Source organism: Prionailurus bengalensis, chromosome E3 (assembly GCF_016509475.1).
Source record: "Prionailurus bengalensis isolate Pbe53 chromosome E3, Fcat_Pben_1.1_paternal_pri, whole genome shotgun sequence".
Classification (NCBI taxonomy): Eukaryota; Metazoa; Chordata; class Mammalia; order Carnivora; family Felidae; genus Prionailurus; species Prionailurus bengalensis.
In genome coordinates, this window is record NC_057357.1 from 40,435,231 (window position 1) to 40,448,063 (window position 12,833).

Here is a 12,833-nt window from a genome sequence, read left to right on the forward strand (position 1 = left end):
ATATCTCAAAACTACAGCAATTAAAACAGCGCACGCTGGTCACGAGTGGGTAAACGTAGCCGTGGAACAGGATAGCGCAGCCAAAGCCAGACTGAGGTAGATTTGGAGGGTGATGTGAAGTTATCAAAGCAGGAGTTCGTGTCACCGGAGGAGAGCCACGCGATTTAATACACTGTGTCAGCCTGCTGTCCGTTTACAAAGAATAAACATCCCTAAATTGACAATTAACGGGTCAGAACAGACCGGAGACGGGACAGCCACGCCAGTGTCTCCCTGTCGCGTCACACCTCGAGCGTCCGCGTTTTACGGTTTTCCGTACAGCGCGTACTTTACGCTTAAAAATCTGTAAATCGGTTTCCATAACGAGGGGAGGTAGTGCCGGGAAAACTGTCGACGCTCCGCGCGTGTGCCGTTCTCCTGACAGCGCCTCCCTCCTCTTTGCCCCACTCTCGTCTCGTCTGTGGCGCGGAACCCAGTGGGGCTCGCGGAAGAGCCTGCTGGCGGTCAACAGCATCAGCTCCGTGGTGATCCTCAGCGAGCAGGCCATGTGCTCACACTTCCACCAGCAAGTGGCCGTGGTGCAGACCTCCCCAAGCCTGCTCAGCGTGTCCTTCCTGTCCACGGGCGTGACGCACAGCCTGCGCACAGACATGCACGTCCGCGGGGTGTTCGCCACCAAGGTGACCGCGCGGGGGACGCTGGGCTCGGCCGGGCTCTTCGGTGTGGACAAAGGACCTGGCCAGCTGTCTGGGTCACTCGGGGCGGTAAGGGTGCCGGTGGCAGGTTGCTTTATGATCTCCGTGACTCTCTATAGGATGCCGTTGCTGTCTGGAACGGGAAACAGGTGGCGATCTTCGAGCCTTCTGGAGCCACGTTACGGAATGCAGGTGAGAGCCTTGTCCCCCCACGGGGGGCTCACAGCACCCTGCTTTTATCTTCTTGCCATCTAACAGGGGTGCTGGTGCCCGTGGTGTGGGCCCTGGCCCAGGGCTCCGGCCCTTCACTGATGGGCGGCACCCTACCGAAGCCAGCGGGGGGTGGCCGGGAAGCCCTCCTGGGTGCCAGGACAGTGAACAGCCGCAGTGCTTTCTGGGGAAGGGGTTGCTACGATAACCCGGCTTCTGAACTGGTTCCCGACCCGCTCAGAGCAGGAGCCCCGTGGCACCTTGACCAAAGCCAGCCTGTGTCTGGAAACGTGAGATGGGCTGTCAGAGACGCTCTGTCAGCCTCCGCCTCCTTCTCACGGGCGCCTTTCCCTCACTCTTCAGCACAGGCCTGCGGGAGTGTCCTGGGGCTGCTGTGACAGTGACCTCAACCTAGGCAGAAATTTTCTCTCTCACAGCCGTAGAGGTCAGGAGTCCAGACTCACTTTCCCCGGGGCCAAATCGAGGTGCCGACAGGCCGCGCTACCCCCTGAGCACTTGGGGAGTCTGTCCCTCACTTCTTCCAACGTTTGGCGGCTGCTGGCCATCCTTAGCTTGGGCCCCATCATTCCAGGGCCTACCCGCACCGTCACCTCGTTCCTGTTGCAAATCGGCTCCCTCTTACGGGGACACTTGTGGTTGCCTTTAGGGCCCACCTGAGTCATCCGGGACAATCTCCCCATCTCACAACCCTCCAGCTTTGCTCTTATCCTAACATTCACGGCTCCAGGGATGAAGACCTGACAGCTCTGGGGGTCGTGTCCAGCACACCCGAATGACCCTCGGGATGCGCTTCTCGGCCGGCTCTCCTATACGGTTGTCATGTCCACCCGTGCTGACCCCACGGGTCCGGTCATCACGTGCTCTGGGAGGCTCTCCCTGTGGGCTTGTCTGAACCGCTCTCACGTCCCTGGGGGTGTTGCTCCCTCACCCCACAGGAGGCTGTCCCCGCTTCCCAACCCGTCCCTCCTTTTCTCCCCTAACACTTCATTGCCTAAATTTTCCTAGAAGACTTTTCCTGCCCTGCCTCGTGTTCTGGCCTCACTTAACGTCCTCTCTTCCAGGGCAGACCCCCTCGGGGCAGGGATGAACTTCTTGCCTCACGGGAAGACAGCACGGCAGGTGCTGACGTATTTTCTGTCTCGTGTGTGTCATCACCTCCCTGACTAGATAAGAACCGGTCTAGACCCAGAGACTAGGGCTGGTGGCCTCCAAAGGTCCACCTAGAGTGGACGGACACCTGCTTGAACAGCCGCACCAGCTACTAGTTAGTTGGAGGAGAGAGGAGACGGCTAGTGAGTGGGGCAGGGCAGGGTCCCTGGTGCCGCAGCCCCGCACCAGCCCCGGGCCTGCACGCGCTGTCCCCGTGCCTCGGGCCTCGCTTTCCCGCAAGAACGCACCCCTCACTGCGCTGTGGTGAGGGCCGGGGCGAGAAGGAAACGCGCGTGAGGAGCTGAAGTCTGAGCACGTGTGCAAAGGTGGGCTGCCGTCGTATCCTGTTCATCTCTCATCCTAGGAACCTTCCTGTGTGAATCTCCAGTGTTAGCCATGCACGAGGAAAACGTTTACACCGTGGAGCCAAACCGAGTTCAAGTTCGAACCTGGCAGGTAAATCATTGCTCTGGAGCGAGAGGGTTTGATGGTAAAGCAACTAGAACAGTGTAAGAGGCCATCTGTCAGTCCAGCCACAGCCACTTACGGACTGCACGCGGCCAGACCGTAGTCCCCCGGCCCGGTGCTTGGTGGTAAACTGGACCCCAGGCTGGCTGCTCCACCGGTGACTGCCGGGATTTGTGATAGCGGGGGGCGGGGCAACGGCCCCGCACAGTGATAAGGACTGGGTCGCTGGACCCCGAGTCCACGGGCTGGAAGCGGGAGGAAACGTTTGCTGCAGTTAATGTCCATCCTGAAGGCTCTGGACAGGCCCTGCCCTGCATGTTGTGTCCGTATCCCAGACACGCGCAGGAGCCCGGGGCTGACCTGGTGCGTTAGTTTCCTGAGCCTGCCATCCCAAAGCACCATAAATCGAGCGGCTTAAGGCAATAGAAATTTACTTTCTCCCAGTTCAGGAGGCCACAACCCGGGGGTGGGCAGGGCTGGCTCCTTCTGAGGTTCTGAGGGAGCGTCCATCCCACGCATCCCCTGCTTCTGACGGCCCCGGCGTGCCTTGCTGTGCGGATGCATCGCTCCGTCTCTGCCTCTGTGTTCACTTGGCCCTCTTGTGTCTGTGTCTTGTTCTCTGTGTCTTATAAGGATGCTTGTCCTCGGATTTAGGGCCACCCTAATCCAGAGCAGTCTTCTCTTGAGATCCTTAATTCCATCTGCAAAGACCTTTTTTCCAAAATAAGGTCACGGTCACAAGTTCCAGGTGGACAGATTTAGGGGCCACCGCTCAGCCCGGGACACGCAGCAGCGTTGTGTCAAGGTCGGGAAAACTTTCACGGCCCCGGTCTCAGCTCTTAGTGGGACTGCGTCGTCTGTCTCTGAGTCCTTTGCTGGGATCCGTGTTCGGTTTCTGTGGGCTGCAGTTCGCCTGCGCCGTGTCATCCACTGCTCACCCTGTGTGCCGCAGATTTCCAAGTTCTTCCTGGTGGGGCTCAGGGCGGGTGGGAAGTGCCCCTCGGGGAGGCCCTGGAATAGAGCCTCACGTGGGGATGCCGCCCCCTGCCCCACCTCCACCGTGAGGTCCTCAACCTGTTTGAGGTGGGAGGGGAGGCAGAGAGAGAGCTGCAGGGAAGGAGGCCAGAGCCCGCTGCCACTGGCATTGGTTGGGGACACCTGTTGAGGCCAAGAGGGGCCATGTTAACAGCCCATGAATGGCGCAGCTATGTGAGCACAGGTGGCCCGCGGGCCCCGCTGTAGGGTTGGGGGGTGGACAGCCAGCAGAACTGGGCTCATCGGGGAGTAGCAGAGAATTGCATCCAGGATGAGCAAGTTACAGCAAAACCACAGCAAGTCTGCAGAACCAGGAGAGGAGGCTCTTCTGCGGGTGCGGGGAGGCTGTTGTCGACAAAACGTCCCCTGGGGTGAGCTGGGGGCTGGGCTGTTGTGGGAGGGGACCTCCCTCCTGCTGGGGTAGCAGTCTACGCTTGAACAACTTATAGGCGAGGGGGCCAAGCCCCCAAGCAGTCAAAATCCACATGTAACTAGACTCCCCAAAACTCTGGTGCCCGGAAGCCTTACCAGTAGCACAGTTGGTTAACGCATATTTTGTAATACGTGTTGTACTACACTTGATCTTAGCCGAAAGGCCAAGAAGCAATTATCTGTGTTACATACTGTATTTTGACAATAAAGCAAGCTAGGGAAAAGAGAAGAAAATCACAAGGAAAATGTCTTTAGTCTGTACCATATTTACAAAGAAAGTGCAGGTCAGTGTGTAAGTGGACAGCGCGGCTCAGAGCCCTGTTGTCCAAGGGCCAGCTGCGTATCCACTTGCACGGTTGGTCTCTTCCTGCAGACCAGAGTCTGCAACCGACCTGGCAGGTGGGGCTGAGAGCGCCCCCTGCCGGCCTCCTGACTTTTTTTTTCTAACATTTATTTTTGAGGGAGAGAGGAAGATACAGAATCTGAGGCAGGCTTCAGGCTGTGAGCTGTCAGCACAGAGCCCGATGTGGGGCTTGAACTCACAAACCGTGAGATCACGACCTGAGCCGAAGTACGACGCTCAACTAACTGAGCCACCCAGGTGCCCCCCGACTCCATTTTCTTTTTTTTTTTCAACGTTTATTTATTTTTGGGACAGAGAAAGACAGAGCATGAATGGGGGAGGGGCAGAGAGAGGGAGACACAGAATCGGAAACAGGCTCCAGGCTCTGAGCCATCAGCCCAGAGCCCGACGCGGGGCTCGAACTCACGGACCGCGAGATCGTGACCTGGCTGAAGTCGGACGCCCAAACCGACTACGCCACCCAGGCGCCCCCCGACTCCATTTTCTAAACGAGGTTTCCCTTTATTCTCACATTTCCCCTTTTTGATCAAGATCTTTCTTTGAAAGCATCACTGATCAAGTCACGTTTTCCATACTTAGTGGTCCTTTTCCTCCGTGCCTGGAAGGACCTTGCCTGGTTGTCCTGTCCCACATCACAGGTCAAGTGCATAGCTTGCTGCAAACCACTTAGGGCCACGTTTCAGTAACACGGAAGGTCAGGAGGCGGAGAAAGGCAACCTGAAGGTACACAAGCCTAAAGTTTGTACGGTTCCAGTGCCGTAAGCCTTGGAGACCTTGTTGGGTACGTCATGTTTTAAAAGTTTGAAGAAGTAACAAAATACAGACCTTAAGATAACATACAAAAGAGGAAGTAACACGATAAGGCCAAATCATATGACGAGCCAGGACCAGGTGTGAAGGGAGCCGACTGAAATACTTACCAGCACTTACTCTGACGTAGGGGGAAGGGTTCTCCCTGTGGAAGCAAACTGAGGCTGTGTCTTCCTCCTGAAATCTCCCTCGACGACAGCCACAAGGGCAGCACAGCGGGCCCGCAGGGGCACCCTGAAAGAATGAGGTGTGCATCTGGGAGGATACAGTGCAAGCAGAGAAAGAAAGCAATAGATGAACTTGCAAAACGGCAAAACTTCAAAGACGTCTTAAATCGGTACTGTCATCTCAAACGCGCTGTGTGGAACCAGAGGTAGTCTCACGGATACAACACGCACACTTGTAAATTCAGACACCGTGAATCTGGGTAATAGTTTCGACGAAGGAAAGACTTGTGCAAATTCTGAACCTTCTCGCTCTTCAGAAAACATTTGTGAAAATGAAAGATTCATGTGTCATTGGATCATGACGAGGCTTCAGCGAAAGGCCATAAACGAAGAGGTTTGCCCTTTCTCGAGGGTGTGGGAAATGCAGACGAATGCGTCCCTGTCATGAAAGACGGCAGCTGCAGTGGCGAGGAGATGGAGCACGGGCCTGGGCTGCACGTCTTGGCAAAGCGGTCTCGTCCACCTCGGTTCCGGGAAATCTGTGCTCTCAGGTCACCGGACGGCACGCAGGGCCACTCGGGGTTCACTGCTTCGTTTAGATGCGTCACATGAATCCAGAGTCTATCTCCTGTAGTTTGGCAGCACAAAGGCTGGTTACCCGTGGCTGATAAGAACCTTTCCAGTGGGGAAGAAAGTCTTTCTGGAGGCTTCTTTTCTGAAAGCCTCCAGGTGGCAAGGCCGATCTAAGGTCACCGTCTCCCAGGAGCGCACAGTGAAAAGATCGCTCTGTCAAAGCATGGTTATTTTTAATGGAAGCATTTAGGCCTTTACAACATTGAAGTGCATCTCCTGTTACCAGCTGTGGGTCAGAGGTGGCCGGGGCCAAGTGCACTGACACCCTGTGACGACCTCACAGGGTGAGAGCCTAGGAGTCCCCACGGCGGGCGATCTCAGATATAGGGCCAACCACAGTGCTTTAGGCCACGATGGTTGGAGGGCCTCTACACATTTGCCAACTGAGTCTTAGCGGTGCCGTTAGGTGAATGTGACTCACCCACGGTGATGACGCTGCACAACCAGCCAGGCAGGACAGACTCACTGCAGCGCCCGCCTGGGAAATGGGTCCCCTGGTCACCGCATAGCTGGAGAGTGGTTCCCAGGTAAGGGTAATGTTTTCCGACAGAATTTTAGCCACAGAAATGGCAGGGGCCTGTGTGTAAGGAAAACTTCGGCCCAGTGAGAAAAGATACGGACCGTGACCAAAACCTATTACGTCCGTGAGACGAGCACGTTTTATGAAACGAGCAGGCTTCTCCAGGTTACACGTTTGACAGGCAGGGCGAGCGAGGCGGGCACTTCTCGTGGCACTTCTCTTAATACTTCTCCACGTTTGTTCATGAACCCTATCATTTTGTGAGTAAACCAGTGGTTTAACACGTGTCTGGTGGTAACAGTGGGACTTTGGAATTTCTGGCGGGGCCGGGGTGTTACTTGGTCGAACTTTTATCAAACCGACAATTACCAATGTTTCCAACATTGTCTTTCTCTTCTGGGGCCAATCGTTGGGCACCTCTGGTCAATTGTTCCAGATCGTCATTTGGAAGAACGTCCCTTTGGAAGATGACTGAGGTCTAGCTACCGGCCTCCCTGACAGCGGCACTGTTGGTGGAAATAGCAGCCTAGTGGTTTCCTTTGGCCTCCAGGGAGCCAAGTCTTGAAAGCCCTTAACGACAGTCAGAGCTGCTGGCCGAAGTGAGGCTTCTAATACATTGCAGACGTAGGAGCCATCTGAAATTTCATCCCCATTGGAGCTAAGGAAATCTTGTGGCTCCCGGAACGTCTCCGGATCCCGGGCGGCCCCGAAGGCACACCGAGTGTTGGCGTAAATGTGTGCGGTTTTACCCCGACTGAGGTCCGAGCTCCGGGACGGGCCTGTGGCAGCCTGTTGGGCTGAAGCAGCAGGCGGTAAAGCAGCCGCCTCGATGGCTGCCACGGGAGTTGCGGTAGCAGAGCTGGCACGGTGCCCGCCGCTTCCCTCCGCACACCATGAAAGTGCGCGTTGGTTGGACGAGTTTCCTGTCACTTGTGATGGGCAAGGTGATCTGTCCGCGTCAAGCAGTCATGAGGGGTTTCATGTGCGTCCAGGTGGAGTCCTCGTGCTGAGATCGGATGCCCAAAGCGTCGAGCCTGAGTTTGAGCAAACTGCAACCTTTCTTTGGAGACTTTGTCTCTGTTTTTTTTTTTAAGTTTATTAATTTTGAGAGAGGAGAGAGAGAGACTGCGTGTGAGCAGGGGAGGGTCAGAGCGGGAGAATCCCGAGCAGGCTCCATGCTGTCCGCGCAGAGCCCGACGCGGGGCTTGGATTTATGATCGGTGAGATCGTGACCTGAGCTGGAATCAACAGTCGGACATTTAGCCACCTGAGCCACCCAGGCGCCCTGGAGACTTTGTGTCTTTAAGGCCAGAAGTTTTAACAGGTGAAAGCTGTTTCCCACGAGGAGAAGCAGAAGCAAAGCAAATCCTCTACATGGTGTAACAGCCCAGAGTCTCCAGAAAACTGCATCATCCATATCCGCTTTAAAGGTTTGTGAAAAGGAGGAAGGACACTCTGAGAAACACTGGGGCATTGCTGGCTATCCTCGTCAGCTAGAATACTAAAAACGCGCACATCGATTGCGGTGAAACTTTTGGTTGCAATGGATGTTGGTGTAGGAGGGTTGGGAACAAGGGGGTGCCCAGGGGCAACTCATTTATTGTTTCCAGCTCAACAGACCTCCACGCTCAGCCACTGGTTTTTCTCACAGGTAAAACGGGGCTGTTACAGGGTCTTGTCCAGGGGATAACAAGGCCCTGAGCCTCGTAAGTCATCATGGGTCTCGTGCCTTGAAGGACATCTATATTTGAGGGTCCTGTTCCGGGGACAGGTTGTGAGGAATCCGTTTGAATCTTGATGGCACATGCAGTATGGATTCCGCCAATGTCGGTTCAGGATTTTGCTTATGAAGAGGATAGTAGCTCCTCCAATAGGGACAAGTAACCAGTGTCCCCAGACTCGGCCCCGGTGCCATCAGAGAAGGAGCTAATAAAAGATGCCAAAGAGTCTTTTACTTTGAGTACTGCTGTCAAATTGAGAGTTAATTCCCCCTTTTGGGAGAAAAAAAATTCTAGCCTGATACTTTCCTGAGAAAGCTTGACCCAACAGATGACTAGTCACAGGAAGTAAGGAGAAAGGGTGTGTGTCTCTCACAAGACCTGGACAAAAGGAAAGAGGCTCAGGGACAGGAAACTGTTGGGCTCTATTGGGACCACCCACTATTTGAACTGTTTTGGTATTCCAGTATTCTAAGGCCGGGGCAGCTTCACAGCAGTGAGGTTGACGGGAGTGTGGCCCCGGTGTCAGTAAGGACAGAGGGTCGTTCCTAATTTGGAGAGTAGTTTGAGCCAGTTAAGAGGGAAGATTGGGAAGAGCCCCTGTATCTCTTTGGAGCCCCATTACTGGCAATTAGGAGGGCCTGGAAAGGCTGGCTGGAAGGCTGAAGGTGCCTGGTGTGCTTCAGCCCGTAAGTAGTAATAGTCTTTTCCAGTGTCCCGGCCATTTGCAGTAATACCAGAAAACAGGCATATTTGGTTCTGTCTAGAGGTCTTCGTTTGCCACAGTTGAAAATTAAGAATTTTAGCAGTTTTTCTTTTAGGCGATTCATCCAGGATGCACCCTGGCTGGTTTGCCAGATAACTCCATGTGGAGTGGATGTCATTTCCCATTCCATCCTGGTTTTAACTAAGACCCGGGTTCAGTCTGTGAAATAAACAGAGTTAAATGCGACCCAGGTGGGCTCGACATCTAAAGACCAGAGGGGCACCTGCGTGGTGGCTCAGTCGGTTAAGCGCCCGACTCTTGATGTCGGCTCTGGCCATGATCTCATGGTTTTGTGAGTTCAAGCCCCGCATCGGGCTCTGTCCTGACAGCATGGAGTCTGCCGGGGATTCCCTCTCTCCTCTCTCTTAAAATAAATAAACACTTAAAAGCGTTTTTAAAATTTTTTTTTCAACGTTTTTTATTTATTTTTGGGACAGAGAGAGACAGAGCATGAACGGGGGAGGGGCAGAGAGAGAGGGAGACACAGAATCGGAAGCAGGCTCCAGGCTCTGAGCTGTCAGCACAGAGCCCAATGTGGGGATTGAACTCATGAACTGTCAGATCACGAACTGAGTCAAAGTTGGATGCTTAACCGCCTGAGCCACCCAGGCGCCCCTGAAGTCAATTGTGATAGTTAATGAACAGGTTCATCAGCCCTTTTTATGTTCTCTTTTTGCAAATATGAATTTTATTCCAATCAACAGGCTTGGGAAGAGCTACTGTAATTGCTTGGTGATTTCCAGTGAGTGTTCTAGCACCTTGCAAAATCACAGAGTTTAGTTTTTCTAAATCCCTTTCGGAATGTTCCCATTGGGCTAGGTTCATCCAGTATTTGGCCTGGGCTCATGCACTAAATGACAAAAATAAGAAACCAGGTTCGTAAGTTCGAATAAATGTGAAATTATTCAACAAACCTATGGCGGGGCAGGTCCCAGTCACTTTAGGAAACTGCAACTAAGGCTCACGATTCAGCCTTGGGCCACGGAACATAAAAAATTCAAGGTTTATTTGGATCTTCGGAAGCCTTAACTTTAAGGAGGCAGGTGTGAATAGTTCAGGAGTGGAGGGAGACTCAGAGGAAAAGGGAAGTCTGACAAAAGGATTGGAGTGAGGCAGCAGCACTGTGTGGGAGTGGGGGCAGGTGCAGAGTGAGGAAGAGAAAGCGGCCCCAGAGCTGGGGCCCAAGCACAAGGTGGCTGTCAGCCTGGGGATAAGGACCACCGGGGGAGAGGAAATAAGAGTCCTCAGAGGCCATTTTGACTTATTTCAGTTGTTTGTCTGCCTCAGTTAATTCAGAAATGGTATTTTTGTAAAGAGGCAAACTGAGAATCCTGAAAACATCTGCAAGTGTCAAGGCACCGATTAAGATGGGCATCCCGTTCAGGCTTGTGTGTTTCGAGGTTGTTTTTGATTTTTTCGAGTTGGAGCTTTGTGATTTAATTTTGAGCAAAACAATTTGAGGAAGATCAAATGTTCTCCATAATGGCTTTTGAAGTTAGAAATTATTTTTCGTTAAGTCTGTTCATTTGGTTAGAAATCCCATTAGGAGGGGGCATAGTTTTTAAACGTGGGTCCAGTCAGGATCCCAGAAAGGAGGGGCATGACATGACCTCAAGAGCATTTTTGGTGCCTAGGATCCTATATCTTACGAGCTTTTTTCTAAAAAACAAAAAACAAAACAACAAAAAAAGCAAAAAAAAAAAAAAAAACCTAAACACTTGCAAAAAGAAGTTGGACCAAAGGACAAACAACTCTCAAAAAGGACAAAGCCTTAAAACATCTCAAGTAAGCCCGGAGAGCTCAAAACACAAAGCAAGGCTCAAAATCCAGGAGCAAACCTACCCTCCAACCCCAAGGTGGGTGGCACACTTCGGGGAGCCCAGTGGGCTCTGTGGGCACCGGCACCTGTTTGCTCAACAGCCTGGAGTCACTGGAAGTCTTCTCCTCGTGTTGATTTTCACAGGGTGGTCAACATGCTGAGGAAGGATGAAAGGCATACTGGGAACGGGAGCGTGGCCTGCTGGGAAAGGGTGAAAGGCACACTGGGAACGGGAGCGTGGCCTGCTGGGGAAGGGTGAAAGGCATACTGGGAACGGGAGCGTGGCCTGCTGGGAAAAAGGGTGAAAGGCCTTCTGTGAAACGTGGAGACGACTGACAAGCCCGCTGACGGCCTTAGGGTCCTCCAACAATAGACAGGCTGTAGCTGGGTGTGAATTTTCTAACTAAAAGGCATATGTGCCTGTGGAAACTCGTAATCAACGTGCAGTAGCTCTCGGGTTTGGAAAGCCTGGGGGTGTCTCTGCACACCATGCTCCCCACTCTTGAGGACGTACACACGCACACCGCGGTTGTCATTGCCTCTTTGGATGACGCCGGCTGCCATGCACCGTCCACTTCTCTAGGGGGACTCCTTTCCGGGCCGGGAGGTGGCGCTCCACTCACCCCCAGTGTTTTCTGCCGTTTGGTGTCGGTGAGGACACCTCGATTACGGGGGTCCGAGCTTCCAAAGAAGGGGCTGGTGGGGGCGGAAGCAGTGGGAGAGGAGGCAGGAGGACCGGCTGGCCTGACTAAAGGCCCTCACCCGAAGCCCGCGGGGGGTGTGAAGCCCGGAGGGATGGGGACAAGCATTCCAGCTTTAGTTTTGTTACTTTCTGCTGGAAGATGGGTTTTGTGTGTGAGCGGCGTGGTGGGGGGGAGCTGCCCGCAGTGAGGTCAGGTGGGCGGGGCCACGGTGCGGTCCGAGGACCTGGAGCCAGGCAGCTGGGAACTGAGGCCACAGCCGGGGAAGGGGCCAAGCAGTGCTTGGGGGCGGTGGCAGTTAGGTGACAGGTAGCAACGTGGGAAGCCTTGCAGGTTCCCGGAGGAACAGGGTTCCCCACCACCGAACACTAAGTAGTCCTCATGCACGGGGTGCCCAGAATTCAACTTGGTTCTGACACCATGCACCCAGAGACGCGCCAGGTCCCACGGGTCACGGCCTCCGTCCCGCACCCCCACCCCCACCCCCACCCGCGCTCCCGCCACAGGCCACAGAGTGGAGGGTCCTCCTCGGGCTCTTGCAGCCGGTTAGAGCGGCTCCCAGAGGCCAGGGAACCACATACTTGCGCTTAGCGGTGTGTGGAAGGATGCGATAAAGGACACGAGGCAGCAGCCAGATGAAGAGACGCACAGGGCACGTCCGGGGAGGGCGCAGAGCTCCCGAGTCCTCGAGTCCTCGCCGGGTGCCACTCCCCCCACCCCTCCCTGCCCGGAGGCCTGCGGTCGCAGTCCTGGGCGGTTATGGAGGCCTCGCTGGAGCCCTCTGAGCAGTGGCGGGTCCTCCCGGCAGCCACCCCGCCCCTGGGCAGAGACCCAAAGTCACCTTCGTTAACGTGAGCAGGGACACATCTGTGGCCCTTTTCACTGGAAATTCCACGGGTTTTGGCGGCCGTGAGCACCACATACCCCTGAGCCTTCCCTGTGTAGTGTTAGAATCTGCTCGGTGCTGCGCGTCTTACCTGAGAGCCTGCTTAGTGCAAACACGATAACCTGTGAGTAATGTTCAGTACCAAAAGTAAGATGCTATGTGCACGCTGCTTCCCTTAATCATTCTCCTTTCCTTTTCCTCAGGGCACCGTGAAACAGCTCCTACTGTTCCCAGAGGCGGAGGGGAGCCCATGCTTCCTTGACATCTGTGGAGATTTCCTGGTTGTGGGGACAGACTTGGCTCACTTTAAAAGCTTTGATCTTTCCCGAAGGTACGGTCTCTGTCCAAATAAAAGTATAGACGTGTATCGGGAGATATTGCGGGTTCAGATTGAGGCCATTGCAATAGAGTGAATTTCTCAATAAAGCGAGTCAGATTA

General features: G+C 54.2%; 1 protein-coding gene across 4 annotated transcripts in view; it reads left to right on the top strand.

Moving 5' to 3' along the window:
* IFT140 (intraflagellar transport 140) overlaps positions 1–12,833 on the top strand; it is a 79,896-nt gene that overhangs the window by 17,435 nt on the left and 49,628 nt on the right. For all 4 annotated transcript variants that reach the window (XM_043561035.1, XM_043561037.1, XM_043561034.1 and 1 more), the window contains 4 exons: positions 477–680; positions 815–887; positions 2,440–2,531; positions 12,598–12,725. In XM_043561035.1, the coding sequence (XP_043416970.1) occupies positions 477–680; positions 815–887; positions 2,440–2,531; positions 12,598–12,725 (497 nt within the window). The remainder of the gene's footprint in view (positions 1–476; positions 681–814; positions 888–2,439; positions 2,532–12,597; positions 12,726–12,833) is intronic.